At 42.6% G+C, this 22,165-nt stretch overlaps 1 protein-coding gene across 1 annotated transcript; it reads right to left on the bottom strand.

Moving 5' to 3' along the window:
• Window positions 1-14,301: 14,301 nt before the first annotated feature.
• On the bottom strand, window positions 14,302-21,799 carry LOC113015692 (uncharacterized). Its single transcript, XM_026157821.1, has 9 exons — window positions 21,785-21,799; window positions 20,800-20,998; window positions 20,489-20,725; window positions 20,175-20,393; window positions 17,822-17,899; window positions 17,626-17,682; window positions 16,522-16,587; window positions 14,624-14,668; window positions 14,302-14,544 (listed from the first exon to the last, which is right to left on the bottom strand). The coding sequence occupies exons 1-9, from the start codon at window positions 21,797-21,799 to the stop codon at window positions 14,537-14,539; spliced, it is 924 nt and encodes a 307-aa protein (XP_026013606.1). The 3' UTR covers window positions 14,302-14,536.
• Between the last annotated feature and the right edge of the window lie 366 nt (window positions 21,800-22,165).

Below are 22,165 nucleotides of genomic sequence, written 5' to 3'. Positions count from 1 at the left end.
ACCGGAAGTCTCCTCCTCCCTGAGAACCTTCATAATAAAAGCTCTTTACAGTGTTGAATACAATATAAAGGGAAAGGGAAGAAATAAAGAGTGATGTGCAGGTCAGAGGCTGTAACATTCACAGACTGTACGAAGGTTAAAGATGCTCTGAGAAAAGAATAAAGCTCTTCATTACAAAGAGAAAGGAGTGAAACACTCCTCCTCCTGTCTGCCTGTAAACTGAGCCCACACACTGGACTCTGTGTCACTGATGCAGCTGCTGACTGTGGGCTCATACCACATTCATGTTTCTAGCATCTAATCATTTCACCTTAAACACATACAACACAAAAATGTGAAGTACACACTCTGAGGTACAGTGGTCCCTCGCTATAACGTAGTTCACCTTTCGCGGCCTCGCTGTATCGCGGGATTTTTTGTGGCGATTTTGCTGTTTTTTTCGGGTTTTTTTTTTTTTGGTTTTTTTTTTACAGTTGTGAGTAGAATAAAAGAACAATTAGAATATGATGTGCTTAGACAATCCGGTTGTTAAGTCTGACGTCACTAGCCGTGTCTGGGTCTAAACTCCGCTGCAGGTCCATATATCAAACGATCACTGTGGCATTACTGAGAGTTGAAAAACTGTCTAAAGTCTTTCATCTTTAATAAAATGATCAGCGTTCTGCTCTACCAGGTGTAACAATTGAGTTTAGCATCCAGGCATCCATGAAAACGGAATTTATGACATTTAACGGAGTTAGAAGTTAGCAGGGAGTTAGCTCGCTAGCTTCTATCTAAATACAATATAGCATGTCCTGACTGCGGGGTTTTGGAAACAAATTAAAACGTGCAGCTCTGTTATCACTTCCAACATAAATGAAGACAGAAAACTAAACAGCAGTGACGTTTGTAGGGTTACTGAAGTTGGGCTAGCTGCTATATAATGATGTGCTACGTGACCGCTAGCGACACAGCTATGTTAGCATAATATAAACAAGCTAACTTTTTTTCCACTCGATAAAAGTTAACGTGAGTGTTCTCGGTGGTCAGGAACAAATGTAATCGCATGGCAGGATGCTGTAAAAGGACCAAACTTCAGCCAGGAGAACAACTGAGATAATCCATCCACAATACGAGGTTAGTCATTCATATACTGCTGCATGGGCTGGGCTGTAGTTACATCCTAAGGTTTTAAAAACTGAGCTTAAATAAATGATTAGCGGTAATAAAAGCCGAGGGAGGTCAACAGGGATCACTGACTGTTTTAGGAGCTTTTTGAGATCAAATAGAAGAAAATACAAAACATTAAACATGTTAACAACACAAAAGCCATATTAAACGCAGACTACTTTAGACCCGGAAGTAGGATTCGTCGCGTCATCACTGAACAACCGGATAGGGTTCGGCTGCAGATCAGAAGAACAGGAAATGATTCGTAAGTGTGTGTCTTGTTTGGATGACTTGATTAACCCCTGTTTAAAGGACAATTGTAAACTTTTATTCTCAAAGCATTTCATGTGGCTTTAAAGCTGTCAAGTATGAGATTAAGCTGCTGAACCTGACCTCTGACATGCCAGAGCAGGTAGTTTAGCTAAACTTTGGTGTGTAACTGTGCAGAGTGAGGAATTTATTGACAGTGGGGGTCTGCCTGTCATAAAATGAGGAGTAAGAGCTGCCTCAGTAAGATACCCCGCAAGATCCACTTGGTGCTTGCTGTGACTGCATGTAGTGGGATCTCCCAGTGTGCATAGAGATTGACAGACCACGTGACTTTCGCGCACTGCATGCTGGTAACTCGTGGCAAAACAATCCAAGCGCCGCATCAAATGCACGCATTTGCAGCTGTAAATTATCTCTTTGTGTCCAGAATGGGCCGACGCAATCTTTCTTTTCAGTTTGTACTAATATACAGTGTCAGAACCAATACAAATAAAGTAAGTGTTGCACAAGTCTTTCATCAGGACTGTCTTTATTTATAACTGACAACAGTGTTACATGTTACTATTGAAGCTTACAGGACAAAGGCAAAATAGTATACCGTTGTGCATTATTTGCTGATTTGTATAAAAAAAACAGCTGCACAACAAAACAATAACAACCACAACAAACAATTGATACAACAAATTGGAAAACAGTTATTCATCACTTGCATGCTTCACAACAACACTTGGGCACATATTTGTGAGCGCACATGACACAGCGACTATCTTATCCAGCAAAGTCATGTTCTCACTTTCACATGGCACCACAAAACCTAAACAGATGGTGTCATTTAGGATAGTGTACTTGGACCGTAGACAGCCTATAACGCGTTCAACATGGATCCTGACATGTGCCAGTTTTCGTGTGTCCTCCACATCTTTTGCTTGTAGCTGACTACGACCCCGTGTAAATGCTGGGATTTTTAAAGTGGCACCCATTAAGGCAACACTTTCCTTGATATCAAAACCCCAGTCAGCGAGCACTGTGTCCCCAGGTGACAGCTTCTGTAGAAAGCCAGATGTTTCAGCTATTCGTTTATCGCTGGTACGCCCTCCCCATCCTTTAGAAATGAAAGAGATGGTCCCTTGTGGTGTGATGCCAATGAGATATTTCATTGTGTGTCTACTTTTGTATGTGGAATACGTCTCCGCCATGGCGCGTACATTTTGTGCTCTCTCTATGAACAGTTCAAAACAGTCAATAATAACTGTCACCTGGTCACCAAACATCTCAACATACTGGTGTGGCATACTGGCCTGTATGCAATGTCTTCCCGGCCAGTGCACCAGTGGACTGAGGTGAGCGTATAGCACATTTACAGTAATGTTAAATACAGTGGATGTGGTTGTCCGGCTAATATCAAAGAGGTGTGCAATATGTGCAATTGGAAGGTTGAGTCTTAAACGCATGAGAGTCAACAAGAGCATCTGAAACTGGGAAATTTTCCTGTCAGTGTCTGGCAAGCTCGGGCTGATTTGTTGTAGCACTCCCATTAATAAAGCAAAAGAAGGCAGCCCTGTGTAGAATTTAACTTTAGAGTTGTTATCTTTCAAGAATTCCATGTCTAATTTCCTTTTGGACAGTTCTTTTTGTAATATTAGGTTTTCTTCCTGCAGGTGTGCTATTTCTTGTAACCTTAGAGAACACATTTTACAGTCCTGCAGATCTTCATCCTCGTGCTGTGGAGTTATCTGCTGTGGTTGGATCTCAGCTGTAGTTTCCGTAGTGACAGGTGCTGAAAAACACAAATGCATACAGACAAAGACAAGATCATTTTATGTGCAAAAACAAGACAGCACCTAATGTGGAAATAGTGGAATTAATTTATGTACACAGACAATTTTACCTGCATGGATTTCGCCTGGATGAGCTGTCTCTGACCCAGAGGAACACGGGACTTTTCGTGGCTCTTTTGATTTCAATCTCTGTCTTAACCGATCAAATCTCTCTGTGGTGGAAGCTTGAGACTCTCTGTGGCCCAGTTTGAGAGAGGGTGCCCAGTCTGGATCGCATTCCAGCATTTCGTAGGCTGGTTTGCCTACAAAACACAGCTAACATTACACACAGCCACAATAAACAAAGGAGCATAGCGCGATGATTTCTGTTCAGCGCCATATAAGACGTATTAACTACTACAAAACACTTACCGTATTTTCACGACCATAAGGCGCACTGTGCTAAAAGGCGCAGTCTCAGTTATGTGTGCCATTACTGTATTTAACACACACATAAGGCGCACTGGACCATAGGGCGCATACAAGTAGCGTATGCGTATTTAAAAATAAAGCGGGAGCAAACCTGAGTTCGGTACCTTACTCACATTTTTATTACCAGTAATCATCATCATCAACAACACACAAGCATACAAGTGTGCGTATTTAAAAATAAAGCAGGAGCAAAACAAAGTTTGGTACTCACATTTTTATCATCAATCAAACCCATGGAAGTCCTCATCCTCTGTTTGAATTGAACAGCTGCGCTAAATCTCCATCAAACATGCCAGGTTCACTGTCTTCACCGTCAGAGTCACTTTCCGTGCCGTGCGGCTCCTCGGAAATGATGCTGGCTTTTGCGAAAGCTCGAACAACAGTGCCAGCAGACATGTTAGCCCAAGCATCTACAATCCATTGGCAAATTGTGGCGTAACTCGCCCGGCGCTGCCTTCCACTCTTAGTGAAACTGTGGTCTCCACCGGTCATCCATCGCTCCCAGGCCGCTCGCAGCCTTACTTTGAACGGCCGGTTCACACCGATGTCCAGCGGTTGGAGTTCCTTTGTCAGGCCTCCCGGAATGACAGCAAGCTCACAGTTCATTTGTTTCATTAGTTTTTTCACATCGGCTGTGAGATGGGCACGCATAGAGTCACAGATTAAGAGCGATGGTGATGCGTGGAAAAAACCACCTGGTCTCCTTACATACACCTCCCTCAGCCAGTCTTTCATCATTTCCTCATCCATCCAGCCCTTTTCATTTGCCTTAATGATGATTCCTGCTGGAAACTTCTCTTTAGGCAAAGTCTTTCGCTTTAAAATCACCATAGGCGGCAGTTTCTGTCCATTAGCATGGCAGCCAAGCACAACAGTAAAAGAAGACTTTTCATACCCCGTTGTGCGTATCGCTACCGTGCTGGTCCCCTTCTTCTCCACAGTGTGACTCACCGGGATGTCAAAAGTCAGCGGGACCTCGTCCATGTTTGTGATGTGGCTGGGCTGGATGTGTTTGTCGCCGATGTGTTTGCTGCAGTAAGAGCGGAAGATGGCCAGCTTTTCCTTATAATCCGCTGGAAGTTGCTGCGCTACCGTAGTCCTGGTCCGGATGGAAAAATGGCACCGTTTCATAAAAAGTGAAAGTGAAACTGCTTTTAGCCGAATGGTGACTGTCGAAACGCTTCTCCCGCTCGTTCTTTGCTCGATGATCCACCGCTCGAGTCTTTCCTCCAACTCGGGCCACCTCGCCTTATGTCCGCGGAAACTCAGCTGCGTTTTCTTGACCTGCCGGAGCTTGTTTTCTAGCTTCCTCCATTTGCGAACCATCGATTCGTTAATCTTAAATTCTCTCGCCGCTGCTCGATTTCCATGTTCCTCCGCGTAGCTGATGGCCTTCAGTTTAAACTGTGCTTCATAAGCGTGTCTCTTTGCCATTTTCAGGGTTGCGCCCACACTTCACCCTTTAGCGTTCTCATGGTGTTCTCTACTACGTCCTCCTTACAACACACAGGGCGCACTGCGCTATAGGGCGCGCCGTACTTTTTGAAGAAAATCTAAGACTTTTAAGTGCGCCTTATGGTCGTGAAAATACGGTACCTTTGTGGAAATGCTTGGAGCAGACTAACATGTGAGGTGGAGTGTTTTCGAACGTTATATTAGGTCTTCGGATAGCGGCAATCCTATCGAATGCCAGGACTGCCATAATGAATTAATTAAATACACCATTAAATAATTAATTAAATGTGGCAATAATTAATTAAAATTGGAATTAATTAATTAAATAGTTATGACACATGTAATTAATTAATTATTGACACATTTAATTAATTATTTATGTATTTCACATTTTAATTAATTATTGACACATTTAATTAATTATTGACACATTTAAGTAATTATTTAATGATTTATTTATTTCATTTTGGCAGTCCTGACGCCTGGCTCTCATCATGAAATAATTTTATCTGTCAGCCTCACCCATCAAACTCAGGGGGCGGGGTTAACGCTGCCCATGCAGCTTCTCTAACATTTGATTGGTTGCCGTGCAAAGTAAGTCAAAACAGGTCGATCCTAGATAATCGATTGCTTGTGTAGACTTGGGGCAGCCAGTTATCCCAGAATGCAGATCAAATCACAAGCAGCAATGGTGGTGGTGTAGTTTTAAAATACCCCGTTTTTCTGTCACCAGCTACACTTTTAACAGTGTTTTAGCCGCGAATGTCGCGACGTACGTCTGGTCAGGTTGTCAACATAGAACATGTTTGCAAAAGTGCTCAGATGTTTTCAGAGATTTCACTAGCTCTGCTAACAGTTAGCATGCAGAGTGCACCCAGGGGGTTACGTTAACCGGTTTGTTTACATATTCCACTCTCCGTGTTCCACATGTTGCATTCGCAGATTCTCATTTTCACCGAACGATCGTCTCTTTCCGCCTGGTCTTGTGTCTCTGTGCTTCTGTAACATAAAGAACGAGCTGACATTTTTCTCACGAAACCAGCGATCAGCTCAACAGACCCTCAGTTTACCTGCATGCATCCTCCTCCTCATCTGTCAGCTGTTTAACACCTGCTGCTAATTCAAGAAACACGCCTACGTTACCTGGTGATAGTCACAGTTTAACTGGGCAGCCGGTGCTCGATATAAAGCAATGTCAGCGCATTTTTCTGCACAAGATAAGTAAATATAGTGTTTTCCCCGAGCGCAGAGCTGCTGGAGCTTGTTTCCTTACAGAGCACTTTATAGGCGAACAGCTTCATCAGCGGCTGATGTCCAATCACCTTTGAACCTCAGCTGAGTTTTAGCTCTCAGTGGTTAAACGCTGAGGTTAAAGTTACGTTTCATAACTGCATAGTTTCACAGACGTTTAATGGTTCACTGGCACATGTGTTAGACTGAACTATCATCTAAATATCATCTGTTTTTTAATAGTTATTCAACTGTATTCTAAGCACCAGCTGTCTGTTAGAATGTGATTTTTTTTCTCTCTCTGTTGGCAGAGGTATAAAAATGCGCAGGAAAATCTGACGTGCATGGCGAACTTCACCGACGATATTTAGGGAGGAATAAACACACATCAAACATAAATGAACCATTTGCCTGTCTCCATAATTGAGAGCATTTTCTCTTCTTATGTCAACTCTCTCTCTCTCTCTCTCTCTCTCTCTCTTTTTTTTTTTTGCTTTTTCGGTCATGTTATGTTTACCTGTCAAAGGCTTGTTACAAACTATGAAACACATGGTGCAGACTTCTGGATGTTAGAAGAAACTAATACTGCTCATGAATGAGACTAAAGGCAGGAAGGTGTCCTTTAAAACTAAACATGTTAATAGGACCTCCCTGTTTATATCATAGCTTATGATATAGCACGTGTATTTCAGTAATAGCCTGCTGATTTCAGTGTGGTGAACAGTCTCACAGCTCACGTAGGCGTTATCTGTGATACTCCTTAACTATAATTTATCCAAGTTAACTTCAGTTAACCATTCAGACGGTTCTTTTGCAATGAAAAACATAAACACCCATGCTGCCGGTAGGTTTCCTCAGTGCCAGCTGTTAACATTATAGCTGATTATGCAGTAACCATAGTAACCACGGACTCTGAGCGGCTGGATCGACGGAGGTCAGACAACAATTTTACACGTATGATCTTAAAACAGGACACAGCCACTATACGTGCTGGCCTCATATCAAATGTGAAGGCAGACTGAGTCTATGTTTGACATTTTTTATATCTAATCTTCCTTTTCAAACATTTAAACAGCAGCGAGTCTGCAGCTGAGGGAATACAAACTCAGGTTTGCTCGTTTCTTGGATTCATTTGGTGATTTATTAAATGTATAACTGTTATTCTAATCTGCTGCTGAGTCTCTTACACTTTTCTTTATGCTGTATATTTTCACGTCTCTGGAATAGTTGGCAGTTAGATAGTCAGCTGGGAAACTGTGTTAACTCATGGAGCTGAGGATATCGTGGACATGCTGACCTCGCTGCGTGGTGTACAGGGCCGTTTACCCTCATGATTAATATTCACAATAAAAATATTAGCCGAACATCATGAAGTCTGTATGTGTTTCATAGTGTCGAACAACCTTTGTACAGTTAAAGCCAGCAGTTACTACATGACAGAAACAGAAATTATTTGCTCTCTCTCCTCCTTAAACATGTTTTTAATGTTAGTTATAATTCAGAATTGGCGACTAAAACATGTAGGACACATAAGAACATCAGGAAATAAAACACCGATAAATATAACCTCAGTAAAAGAAGTCAGCGGGGGTTACTACAGCTGTGTACCGGGGCCTGCGCTTTGTCGGTGGGATTGCTTGCGAGGCGAGCGGGTCTATCCCACGCTTTGCCGTGAGACTGGGCAGACATCTCCGAAATCATCGAAACACTTTTGCAAAGAGGCTGTATCTTGACAAACCGACCAGACACATGAAGATTAAACCACTACATTCTCGGCTAAAAAAATATTAAAACGGTATTTGGTAACACACAAACAGGGTTTTTCAAAGCTCAGTTCTGTTAGCTTCCACATGCCGGTTGTTGTGTGCTAGAAACAATGGCCACCAGGCCAAAGCAATGGTTTTGACTCGATCAGCGTTAACCCCGCCCCCTGAGTTTGATGGGTGAGGCTGACAGATAAAATTATTTCATGATGAGAGCCAGGCGTCAGGACTGCCAAAATGAAATAAATAAATATATCATTAAATAATTAATTACATGTGTCAATAATTAATTAATTACATGTGTCAATAATTAATTAAAATGTGAATTACATGAATAATTAATTAAATGTGTCAATAATTAATTAATTAAATGTGTCAATAATTAATTAAAATGTGAATTACATGAATAATTAATTAAATGTGTCAATAATTAATTAAAATGTGAAATACATAAATAATTAATTAAATGTGTCAATAATTAATTAAATGTGTCAATAATTAATTAAATGTGTCAATAATTAATTAATTAAATGTGTCAGTAATTAATTAAAATGTGAAATACATAAATAATTAATTAAATGTGTCAATAATTAATTAATTACATGTGTCATAACTATTTATTTAATTAATTAATTCCAATTTTAATTAATTATTGCCACATTTAATTAATTATTTAATGGTGTATTTAATTAATTCATTATGGCAGTCCAGGCCATCCGTCGCCTCTTCTTGACTTCGGAGACATGGCTTGGACAATTTCTGCTCCACGCCGGAATCCGATAAAAACCAATCGCTTTACCCGTCGGCTTCACGCGGCTGTTGCTCGCCCGGCTTGTGCAGTTAATAATACAACAGCTTCTTGCCATTTTTGGTTTCTTTTTATCGCTGTGTAACTGATTTCAATTGAAAGCCTGTGTGCGCTAGTAGCTCTTGCCACGAGTTCCCACAATCCTTTGCGGTTTTCCCCTTGAATGACGTCACATTTTCAATCTCTATTGGTAATAAAGCTTTGATGAAAAATACTCCAGCCTCATCTGACTCTTCCTCTCCAGCTGGGATATCACACAGATCAGTGAGGTCAAGAAGAAGTGAACCTTCTCAGCTTGTCAAATGTACATAAATCTTTGATCCCTCGCAGTGTGACTCTGAAGTTGGTTTCATTGTATTGTATAAAACCCCTGTGATTTTGTGTATATAGACTGTTCCACGGACCCCCTCTAACCACTGCTAAGATGGTACATTCCTCCCATCCTTTGTTTGTGTTTGCGCTGGTTCACCGTGATAGCGCTCGTGGAGCTGGGCTGTTGTACTGAACATGTGTCGTGCGTGTGCGTGAATGATAAGTAAGTGCCTTGTATTTGTTTGTTCTATGGTTGTAACTTATCATACACTTGCCTATGTACATTGTGTGATGCTTTTATAGAGTTTTCCAGCGGTTTGTGTAGCCACGAGACACTGTATATTCACGCTGATTTGACCAAAATGGCGCTACCCTTGTGAACTGAGCTGCCCAAAGTAAAGATGGAGTCTATCCCTGTGCAGCAGCCCATTTGTGTCCACCAGGGGGTGGTGTTTAGTCATTTCTGTTCAACCCTTTCTGTATTATTTAGACCAGTTTGGTTGACTTTAATTGTTTGCTAATTGTAATTTCTGTTATTTTACAGAACCACACACACATACATATACTCACACGAATTTACTTCTGGAGATGTTGTTTTGGATTAAAGGAACCCTAATTCTCATTGCTGTGGACCCTCTCTTTCATCATATAAGTCACCTGTGCCTTCTGACCGAGGATAGGAAAATCCTGCTGTAATTTGCCAGTTTATTAAGCACACACATGTCCAGTTCAGTATAATGTTGGACATGTTTCTACCAAGGTTTGAACTTTGTGTATAAATTCAACCGGTGTGATTCTGCGTTGTGTCTGATAAAAAAGGTAAAAGAAAGAAAGACCTCCAAGTAAATAATTTGCCCACTCCAGCTCCTCTCCCACAGGGGAAATAAAGCACCGAAATAAAGCACCGAAATATGCGCTGCTTTTCGGTCTGGTTACTACCATTTATGTCAGAACCGACACCGGTACCCATCCCTACTTATAGGGCCTTGGGGGTGGACACGTTATACGGCGTCCAGAGGACGTTCTGTGTATTCTCTGGCGCTGGTGCCCTACCCTCAATTTTAAATGCATTTAGACACTAAGGGTTTTCGGGAGGAGCCGTGCTGCTCTCTGAGAGGAAGCAGGAACAGTGCTCTCCTGAGTTTTAAATGCACTTTAGAACAGCACACAACAACACTACATATGAGCGGGCGGAGGAAGGTTTGGGGTCTTCACTCACCCCGGTTCTGTTAGCCGTCAGTGCTGGGGGGCTGGGAGGAGGTGCTGGCCGTCAGACTGGGGTCTGGGATGCGGGGCCTCCCCGCTACTGCAGATAAGGAGGCGGTCTGCTTTCCTTCACCCCAGAGTCTCCTCCACCCCTGTGTCTGTCTCCACGTCGGGTGAGTGCCGAGTATTTGGTGGTGCATATGGGGTGGGAATGCACGTCTGTGTCTGCGTGTGCCTGTTCGTCTGTGTCTATATATGTCAGGTTGGGTGTTAGACTCAACCTCTCTGGGAACATCTCAGGCTCTCCGACGTATGGAGACCTATCTCCCCTCACCACACTCCCTGCCGGTGGCTGATGCCTTCAGACATTGGTGTCACTCCTGGTGGCCGATTGGCGGGGCCTGGCACCTGTGGCCTGGCTGGGCCCCTTCCGTGGGGTGGGATGCCCTTCAGCACCTGGGCCTGAGGCTTGGTCCTCTCTGGCACAGCTGGCTGCCGACAGAGCCCGCGGGCACGTCACTGCAACCCCCTCTGGCCTCTGCTCCGTGGCTGATGGGTGACCTCTCGATTGGGGCTCTCCTCAGCTCTTCCCAGGAGGGTGTATCGCCATACAGGTGTCCTGGGCCCTGTGCTTCGTACGTCGCTTACTACATCCAAGATCAAATGAAACATCCAAGACCAAACCATCGCGCTAACCGTGAGCGCGCTAATCCGGTTCCCCGAACACACCTGCTGTTGACGATTACTACAGCTGGATGAAGTCATGTGAGATCACTGGGTGCCGTAAAAGGGGCTACGCATCGATAGTAGAAACATTGATCGGCAACCCTCTGATTGGTCGGCGAAAATGTCGAAGGAGCGCGCTCGGTATTTTTCGGCAGCAGAGCAAGAACTCATGAGTGAGGGATTTCAGGAGTTTCAGAGTTTAATTAAAACGCAAGGGAACACTGCAAAGGCTGCAAAAGCAAGGAGAGAGGGCTGGCAGAAAGTTGCTGACAAATTAAACTCGTAAGTAATTCAATAATAACAATAATAATGGAGTGGATTGATATAGCGCTTTCCAAGGCACCCAAAGCGCTTTACGATACCACTATTCAGTCACTCTCACATTCACACACTGGTGGAGGCAGCTACGGTTGTAGCCACAGCTGCCCTGGGGCAGACTGACAGAAGCCAGGCTGCCATATCGCACCATCGGCCCCTCTGGCCAACACCAGTAGGCGGTAGGGTAGATTTATCATATCACACCATATTATCCAATATTATATTACATTATATTATATTATAATATGTTATATTATATCCCCTTTCACATTAGAGCCACAACAGGACCCACTAGAACATGGGAACAAGTAAAAGTGAAATATAAGAATATTCTACAGAATGGTAATATTTATCACTTATATTGCTTTTAGTCTCTTGGAAAGAGACCCTGAAATAATCTGTTAGTTTGTTCATAACAGCAACCAAGAAAAGGGCAGAGCAAAAAAAAAGACAGGTGGTGGTCCTGCACCCCCTCGTCAACAAGTTGGTTAAGTGAATAATACCCTCACGGGAATATCGATATCTCTCTATGAGCACACTGTCGCGCTGAGCTAAAGGATCCTGTCTGTCCCGCAATATACGCTGAATTCTGAGGACTCTCCTTATCAATCTTGCACCTTCCTCAATGGGTGGCTCGCGTATACGGACAGGACATGGCTGCGACAGACTTCCCAAATCCACCTTGGCTTTTATAGCCGTGGTCTCTCATCTTGATTACACGAAGTAATTTACTATTACTACTCTGAAATATGAATTACATCTGTAATAATCACATACATGTAATAGAATGATTAATAGTACATTTCCCTTTTTTAGGAAATGACCTGTATGTATCTGTGTGACATCAATAAAAGGATCAAGTGCTGCATTATCTTTAGTTACATTGATGTTATTTATTTATGGTGAAACAGTGGTGGAATATCGCTGTTGCTTTCGTATGAATGACGCGGACATACCTGCGTGGCCGCGATCTAATCCTGTTTACATAAAGTAAACCTGCTCCCCAGCAGGTTTACGCTTACGGCTCTGTTGCTATGACAGCAAGTCCGGGATGAGCTTCGGGGAACCGAACGATCCAGGATCACGCGAAATCGTCAACAATCTAATCCAGCTAACTTACTTAGCGAGGTACGCAGAACGGGCCCCTGGTGTTTTGTTTTGTTTTTCTTCTTTTTTTTTCCTTTTTCTTTTTTTCTTGCCCCCTTTCTCACCATCTCTTCTCCCCTCTACTTTTTTCTCTCCCTCTATTTCTTTCATTCTTTCTCCCTGTTCTATCCTCCAGTCATGTCTGTACTGTCTGTAACAACTGAAAATCAAATCAAATAAATACCTAATTATAATAAAGGTCAATCAAATGGACCAATATGGCAAGGCCATGATGATCCACTTGGTAAAAGGAATCCGCTTGGCATCTTTCTTGGCCTTCAGACAACAATTCTGACGGCTATAGATCCAAACGGGACACAAAAAAAACCAACAATCGGTTTGCATAACCAAAGAATTTCTGCACAAACTGTCAGAAACCGTCTCAGGGAAGCTCATCTGCATGCTCGTAGTCCTCACTGCAGTTCGTCGTCATAACCGGCTTGAGCGGGCAAACACTCTCATTCGATGCCGTTTGGCACAGTCCTGGTTTTCACTGTTTATGGCAGACAGCTTGTGTGGCCTTGTGTGGGTGAGCGGTTTGCTGATGTCAATGTTGTGGCTCGAGTGGCCCGTGATAGCGGTGGGGTTCTGGTATGGACAGGTGTATGTTATGGACAACGAACACAGGTGCATTTTATTGATGGCATTTTGAATGCACAGAGGTACCGTGATAAGTAAATGGTAAATGGCCTGTATTTATATAGCACTTTTCTAGTCCCTAAGGACCCCAAAGCACTTCACACCACATTCAGTCATCATCCACCCATTCACACAGTGGTGATGGCAGCTACATTGTAGAGCATACTCACCAGACATGTCACCCATTGAGCATGTTTGGGATGCTCTGGATTGGCGTATATGCCCGCGTGTTCCAGTTCCTGCCCATATTCAGCAACTTCACACAGCTATTGAAGAAAAGTGGACCAACATTCCATAGGTCACGATCAACAACCTGATCAACTCTATGTGACGGAAATGTGTTGCTCTGCGTTAGGCAAATGGTGGCAACACCACATACTGACTGGTTTTCTGCCCCTCCAACCCCCCATAAAGCAAAACTCTGCACGTTTCAGAGTGGTCTTTTATTGTGGGCAGTCTAAGGCACACCTGTACATTATTGATGCTGTCTAATCAGCCCCTTGATATGCCACACCTGTGAGGTGGGTAAAGAAAAAGTGCTCACTAACACAGATTTAGACAGATTTGAGAACAATATTTGAGAGTCATGGGTCTTTTGTGTATGTAGAAAAATCTTCAGATGTTTGACTTCAGCTCGTGAAAAATGGGAGCAAAAAGAAAAGTGCTGCGTTTAGATTTTGTTTAGTATATATACACACACACACCCACACACACACACACATATATATGGAGATAGATAGATGAGGAACTGTCAGTCTGAAATTATTCACAGTATGAAGATAAAACCATGCATACCTCCATTAAACATACTAAAGTTGCACTGCTGATTGTGAGTGGGTCAGAAAGTCACTGACTGTCCATTTACTAACTTTGATGTGTTTAGGACAGAAAAGTACCAACCAGCAGCTCTATTATCAATTCACCCAGGACTACAGCTCTGTCTGAGACACATCAGGACCTCACAGGGACTGACTGACACAGGCTGTTAGATGTAACAAACACAGATTCAGACACATCTGGGATGTTTTAAACAAACTTTTATTAAACACAGGTCTTTCCTTTAATATATAGATATGGATCCTTTAAAGCCATTCACATGTTTGCAGAAAAATGAATAGAACAAAACTAATATTTAAAGTACAAATCTTCTCCTCCACGATCAATACTGACTAATGAAGATTCAGGAATAACTAACAATTCCTCATCAGGCTCTGAAAGAGGAGCAGAGTGAAGGATGAAGGTCGTCCATCAGACCAAGTGTGTTCTCAGCTTCCTGTTCAGAGACAAACATCACTGATGTCAGCTGTTCACCCTTTTACCTTTATTTAAATACTCCTGTGTGTGAATGTTACCTGCTCTGACTGATGAGTACACAGCACATGGATCAGCTGACTGCTCTGTAACACACACACACAGGGTTACAGTATCACACACCTGTCTGTGTGTTTCATGTTTATTTTTTCCAGCATAGCTCAGTGGTGCTCCTTGCTCCCCCTAAAGGCCATTCGTGGATACTCTGCTTTTGCAGGCAAAGCGCATCAAATCCAACTTTTTTGACCCTATGCGACCCATATCCGATCATGGTGTGACAGTGTGAACGGCACAAATCTGATATTTTCAAATCCGATCTGGGTCACTTTCGTATGTGGTGCTGAATCCGATACACAAGACAGACGCCAATTATCAGCGCCGGAGAAGACATCGTGAACACTTCCTGGCCATCCAGTGTAGATGTTAGTGAAACTGCTGGGAAGACAACGATGGAGAAACGTGAACATTTTATTTGTTCTGTATAATCTGCAGATTCTGACAGAAATCTGCAACTATCCTTTGAAGCACCGCTCCTCTAAAACAGCAATAAGGATCATTATTAGGTTATTTACTTTATTATGTCAATAACAAAATAACTTAAAGCAAAACTTGGGAAACATAAAGTCCGAAGTCTTTATATTAAGGCCATCAGTCAAACAACACTGTTGCTCTGGGTCTAAACAGAGCGCGTTGTGTGTGACGTCTTCTTTTGCGCATGCGGCGCTTTGAGCGTTCACACTAGAGCGCGTTTGCTGTCGCATTTTATTTGTAGTGTGAACGAGCAGACAAAACAATCAGATTTGATCAAAAAATCTGAATTGAGCATCAAGACCTGCAGCGTGAACGTAGCCTTAGACACACCTCTGAGTCAGTGCAGATTATTATGTATGCCAAAGTAAAAGCAGCTGCTGTTCTAAACAAACACAGCCTAGAAGTAATGCTTTTACTCCTTCCAGGCTGGACGACTGTAATTCATTATTATCAGGATGTCCAAAAAACTCCCTGAAAAGCCTTCAGCTGATCCAAAATGCTGCAGCAAGAGTCCTGACAGGGACTAGAAAGAGAGCAGATTTCTCCTGTTTTGGCTTCCTGTTAAATCCAGAATTGAAATCAAAATCCTGCTCCTCACATACAAGGTCTTAAATAATCAGGCCCCATCTTATCTTAATGACCTTGTAGTACCATATCACCCTATTTAAAAGTAGAATGGGAGGCAGAGCCTTCAGTTTTCAGGCCCCTCTTCTGTGGAACCAGCTTCCAGTTTGGATTCAGGAGACAGACACTATCTCTACTTTTAAGATTAGGCTTCAAACTTTCCTTTTTGCTAAAGCATATAGTTAGGGCTGGACCAGGTGACCCTGAATCCTCCCTTAGTTATGCTGCAATAGATGTAGGCTGCCGGGGGATTCCCATGATGCATTGAGTTTTTCCTTTCCAGTCACCTTTCTCACTCACTATGTATTAATAGACCTCTCTGCATTGAATCATATCTGTTATTAATCTCTGTCTCTCTTCCACAGCATGTCTTTATCCTGTCTTCCTTCTCTCACAGCAGATGGCCCCGCCCCTCCCTGAGCCTGGTTCTGCCGGAGGTTTTTTCCTCTTAAAAGGGAGTTTTTCCTTCCCACTGTCGCCAAAGTGCTTGCTCATAGGAGGTCATATGATTGTTGGGTTTTTTCCAGTGTATGTATTATTGTTGGGTCGACCTTACAATATAAAGCACCTTGAGGTGACTGTTGTTGTGATTAGGTGCTATATAAATAACATTGAATTGAACTGAAATTGAGGGGTGTCCTGTGGGGGGTGCTCTGGGTGTCGTCCCATTGCTTCAAACCATTCAATCCCAAAATATAAATACATCAATATCAATGTATAAATAAAATTGAATTGACTTATGGTGAGTGCCATGCTTTGTCGTTATGGTGGTTACTATGGTTACCTTTCCTCTTGCCAGCTTTCTTCTTGCTTTTGATGACCACCTGACCATAAGCGACGTCCTCAGGACCTGAAGACAGAGAGATGGATGGAGTGACTACAGACAGAGTTCAGTCACGGCTGATATCTCCAGACAAGCTGCTCTGTGAGGATTTTCAGTCCTCAAGGTCATGTTTTTTTTTTAATTTTTATTATTATTATTCTTTTAAGATTTGCATTTTTATAGTTGCATGTTTTTGATCGGAGAAAATTTAGTAGGTTGTTCATAAAGTTTGTTTCCATATTCCTGAAGCAGGTTGTAGCTGTGGCATTGAAACATAAATATTATTATTATTATTATATGGTTCCTATGTTATGTTGTTTCCATCTACTGGACTTGAGTATGGCGCTTGTATTTGAATTGTAATTTTATATATATACATATATGTATATATACATATATGTATATATACATATAAGTTCAGGTTGTCATGTCTGCGTCTTATGTTTCCTGTTTTATTTTGAAGAGGTCTTGTGTTTCTATGTTCACTGTGTTTAGTTTTACTCTTTCCCTGCGAGTTCATTATGTTCAGGTGGGTTGTGCTGTTTTGATCTTTATAGTTATTATTTCCCTAGGTTTCAGTTATGGTTATCATAGGTTTAGTTCTTGTAATATGGCTTCCCTGTGTTCCATGTTGTGTCTACTGTGCCTTTCTGTACCATTCCAGGTTCCTATGTTCTGTCTCCCCAGTTGCTCTTAAGTTTACATGTCTAGAGTTCAGTCAGTGTGTTTTACTTTGAAGGTCCGTGTCTCATGTCAGTGTTTCTAGTTTTGTTTCCCTTGTCTCGTCCAGCCTGATTACTCCCAGCTGTGCTCTCCTCCTGTGTCTTGTTCCCTCGTTATCCCTCAGTGTATTTAAGCCCTGTGTTTCTGTTTGTCAGTGTCGTAGTCTCCCTCATGGCTGTGTTTCCCTGTGTGTTAGTTATCCATGTCCAAGTTTAGTTTTGTTATATTTTTCGTGCCATTCTGCAATAAAGCAGCTTTTTGAGTTTGATTCCTGTGTGGTGAGTTTTGCGTTCTGGTCCTTCCCCTGCCTGCACAGCTGAAACATGACATGTTCATGTGTACCTGAAGTTTGAGTCCTCACATCAGAGTAGACAGCTTGTAGATCAGCAGGATATTTGTCTGGAATACAGACATTCATAGAGGCAGTAGTTTTCAGCCTTCAGTAGTACTCCTTTTAACATAGATTTAAAGAGTACAGTATGTGGCTACATAACATGCTTGTCTTATTTTGATGACAGCACACATGGTGACAGCCTACCTCTCCTGTTGGCTCTCTGTTTGATCGTGACATCAGCATAGGTCATATCCACAGGAGGAGGAGACGGGTTTTTACTTCCTGAGAAGAGAGGAGGGGGAAACACATGAACATGATTGTGGTGACCCTCAGTATGTGTGAAATCTGTGTTTAACTTTGTGGTCCTTGTTGTGTTAGCCAATGTTGGGAGACATTATCTTCAAAAGTAACTTATTACTTTACAACATAATTAAACATTTATGCTAAGTGTTACTTACTGAGAAGATTAGCTAGTTAGAGTTTTTGCTTTTCCAAGTCAATCATTTATTTTGTTGACACTAACATGTTATTACAGACTGAAGTACTCTGCTGGATATGATGGACTCTATGAAGAAACGTTTTTAATATAATGTACATATTCTAGGAATTAGCTGGAGCTCTTCTGCCTTGCTCTACGATAAATCCTAAAGAAGTGAAAGGTGATGAAATGTACAGGGAGTGCAGAATTATTAGGCAAATGAGTATTTTGTCCACATCATCCTCTTCATGCATGTTGTCTTACTCCAAGCTGTATAGGCTCGAAAGCCTACTACCAATTAAGCATATTAGGTGATGTGCATCTCTGTAATGAGAAGGGGTGTGGTCTAATGACATCAACACCCTATATCAGGTGTGCATAATTATTAGGCAACGTCCTTTCCTTTGGCAAAATGGGTCAAAAGAAGGACTTGACAGGCTCAGAAAAGTCAAAAATAGTGAGATATCTTGCAGAGGGATGCAGCAGTCTCAAAATTGCAAAGCTTCTGAAGCGTGATCATCCAACAATCAAGCGTTTCATTCAAAATAGTCAACAGGGTCGCAAGAAGCGTGTGGAAAAACCAAGGCGCCAAATAACTGCCCATGAACTGAGAAAAGTCAAGCGTGCAGCTGCCAAGATGCCACTTGCCACCAGTTTGGCCATATTTCAGAGCTGCAACATCACTGGAGTGCCCAAAAGCACAAGGTGTGCAATACTCAGAGACATGGTCAAGGTAAGAAAGGCTGAAAGACGACCACCACTGAACAAGACACACAAGCTGAAACGTCAAGACTGGGCCAAGAAATATCTCAAGACTGGTTTTTCTAAGGTTTTATGGCCTGATGAAATGAGAGTGAGTCTTGATGGGCCAGATGGATGGGCCCGTGGCTGGACTGGTAAAGGGCAGAGAGCTCCAGTCCCACTCAGACGCCAGCAAGGTGGAGGTGGAGTACTGGTTTGGGCTGGTATCATCAAAGATGAGCTTGTGGGGCCTTTTCGGGTTGAGGATGGAGTCAAGCTCAACTCCCAGTCCTACTGCCAGTTTCTGGAAGACACCTTCTTCAAGCAGTGGTACAGGAAGAAGTCTGCATCCTTCAAGAAAAACATGATGTTCATGCAGGACAATGCTCCATCACACGCGTCCAAGTACTCCACAGCGTGGCTGCAAGAAAGGGTATAAAAGAAGAAAAACTAATGACATGGCCTCCTTGTTCACCTGATCTGAACCCCATTGAGAACCTGTGGTCCATCATCAAATGTGAGATTTACAAGGAGGGAAAACAGTACACCTCTCTGAACAGTGTCTGGGAGGCTGTGGTTGCTGCTGCACGCAATGTTGATGGTGAACAGATCAAAACACTGACAGAATCCATGGATGGCAGGCTTTTGAGTGTCCTTGCAAAGAAAGGTGGCTATATTGGTCGCTGATTTGTTTTTGTTTTGTTTTTGAATGTCAGAAATGTATATTTGTGAATGTGGAGATGTTATATTGGTTTCACTGGTAAAAATAAATCATTGAAATGGGTATATATTTGTTTTTTGTTAAGTTGCCTAATAATTATGCACAGTAATAGTCACCTGCACACACAGATATCCCCCTAAAATAGCTAAAACTAAAAACAAACTAAAAACTACTTCCAAAAACATTCAGCTTTGATATTAATGAGTTTTTTGGGTTCATTGAGAACATGGTTGTTGTTCAATAATAACATTATTCCTCAAAAATACAACTTGACTAATAACTCTGCACTCCCTGTGATGTCACTAATTTATTCTTTTTACACTACATTGTGACATCTTCCACACTAAAAGAATAAACTGAGATATAATATAGATTTATGTGTCAGGGGCGGCCCAAATACACATTTTATTTTGAAAGGTCACAGAGTAAATTGAAGAATCACTGAGCAGCATCACTCAAGTATTCATTCAAACCCACCATGACTGCATGTTTGGATGAGTAAAACCCACTGATCTGGACAGAGGTGACCCAGTCAGTTCATTTTTATGTAGGGTCAGAAGGTCAGCACAGTAATCAGATTACAACTGTTCATATCAGATGAGTAAAAGCTTTCATACCTTTAAGTTTCCAGCAGAGGAACAGAACCAAACCTAGAACTAGAACCAGGAGAAGCCCAGAAACCAGACCTGCAACAATGGGGACCAGGAGAGAGGGAGGAGGAGGAGGAGGACAGGTGGATGCTGGGAGAGGAGGATAAGTAAGAGGAGGAGCAAAGTTTGAGGAGGTTCTTGGAGAAGGACAGTGAGGAGGGGGAGGATGGATGATTTTGGGAGGATCTGGAGGAGAGTTGATGAAGATGGTTCAGTCAGTTTATTATCAGGTCACATTGTTACATCATTTTTTAAACAGGAAGTGATGTCAGTGTTCTGACCTCTGACCCTCAGAGAGCTCTGAGGAGACTTTCTACCCTGTTCAGTAGAACACCAGTAGAGACCTTCATCAGCCTGCGTGATCTTAGTGATGTTGTGCTCTCGTTTAGGACCATGGCGACTTCCTTTGATGTTGAAAAAAGCTTTGACCGTGTCACCATTCCTCTGTCTGCAGCGCAGAATGACATCACTTCCTGTCCTCACAGGAAGTGCAGGGATCTCCAGGATGACATCTATATCTGACCATCAGAGACAAACAGAGTTAATGAGAGCAGAGTCACACAGAGACAGAGACACAGCTGGAACGTCTCACCTGTAGTTTCTGATTGGACACTGAGGGAGACGTTGTCACTCTTCTGTCCAGAGGAGTCCTCACACCAGAAGGTTTCACTGGGAGCAGAAAGATCCACAAAACAGTAGGAACCAAACTTCATCCAGAACTCTGAACCAGCTGCTCCACAGTCCTCAGTGAGTCCTCCTCTGGTCCTCTTCACTGTCCATCCATCAGCTGTCTGTCCATCATCAACACAACTCAGAGACACTGAAGAAGATCCTCTGAAGACCTGCTGAAGGTTTGGACTGACAGACAGAGACACTGGAGGACACACACACACACACACACACACACACACACACACACACACACACACACACACACACACACACACACACACACACACACACACACACACACAGTAAGTGTATTTGTGTTCTTGTTGGAGTCTCACTGATTGTTTTCACTTCATCTCCTCACCTTCAGAAACAGTCGGTGCAGACAGCAGCAGCACACACACACCTGCAACAGGAAGTCAGAGGTCAGTAAAGGTCAGAGGTCAGTAAAGGTCAGAGGCTCCTCCACCTTGTGTACCTGCACAGGTGAGGAGCTTCTTTCTCTGTGTGAATGTGACCAAACAGATAAGCAGACGTCTGTGACAGTCACACTGATGGGACTGCAGTCATTACAAAATCACATGAAAGTTAGAACAGGGTGTGTGTAATTATTCAGCCCCTGAGTCAATACTTTGTAGAACCAGCTTTAGCTGCAGCTCCAGCTGCCAGTGTTTTAGGGTCTGTCTCTACCAGCTTTGCACATCTACAGACTGAAATCTTTGCTCATTCTTCTTTGAAACAGCTCCAGCTCAGTCAGATTAGATGGACAGCGTTTGTGAACAGCAGTTTTCAGATCTTGCCACAGATTCTTGATTTGATTTAGATCTGGACTTTGACTGGGCCGTTCTAACACATGGATATGTTTTATTTTAAACCATCAGACATGTAAAGAACACGTTTCCATGTACCGTGATGAAGCTCATGTAGCGTATAAATGTTGGGCCTTGGCTGGAAGACCTAAACAAGGCCCAGAATTTGAACAGAAAAAAAAGTGTGAACGCCAGATACAAGTACGCTGTTCGCTTTAAAACTAAAAATGAGAAAATGCTGAGAGCAGATTCTTTGGCCAAGAAAACGCTGAGTAATAATATGACAGATTTTTGGAAAGACGTGAAATCAGAAGAACTTCTTAAGATGGTAGACCTACGTTACTCGTTGCTGGAACGTTGAGCCACCAGCGTCAGTTATTCTGTGATCAGCAAGCCTGAGACTATTAGTCTTCGTGCGACCTTGTACTAAATGGATTTTTCTGTGTTTGTAGATCTTCCCTGGACCCGTCCCTGTATCGT

This window comes from Astatotilapia calliptera, chromosome 3 (assembly GCF_900246225.1).
Source record: "Astatotilapia calliptera chromosome 3, fAstCal1.2, whole genome shotgun sequence".
Classification (NCBI taxonomy): Eukaryota; Metazoa; Chordata; class Actinopteri; order Cichliformes; family Cichlidae; genus Astatotilapia; species Astatotilapia calliptera.
Note: the sequence above shows the minus strand (reverse complement) of the source record. Positions and strands in the feature narration are given on the sequence as shown.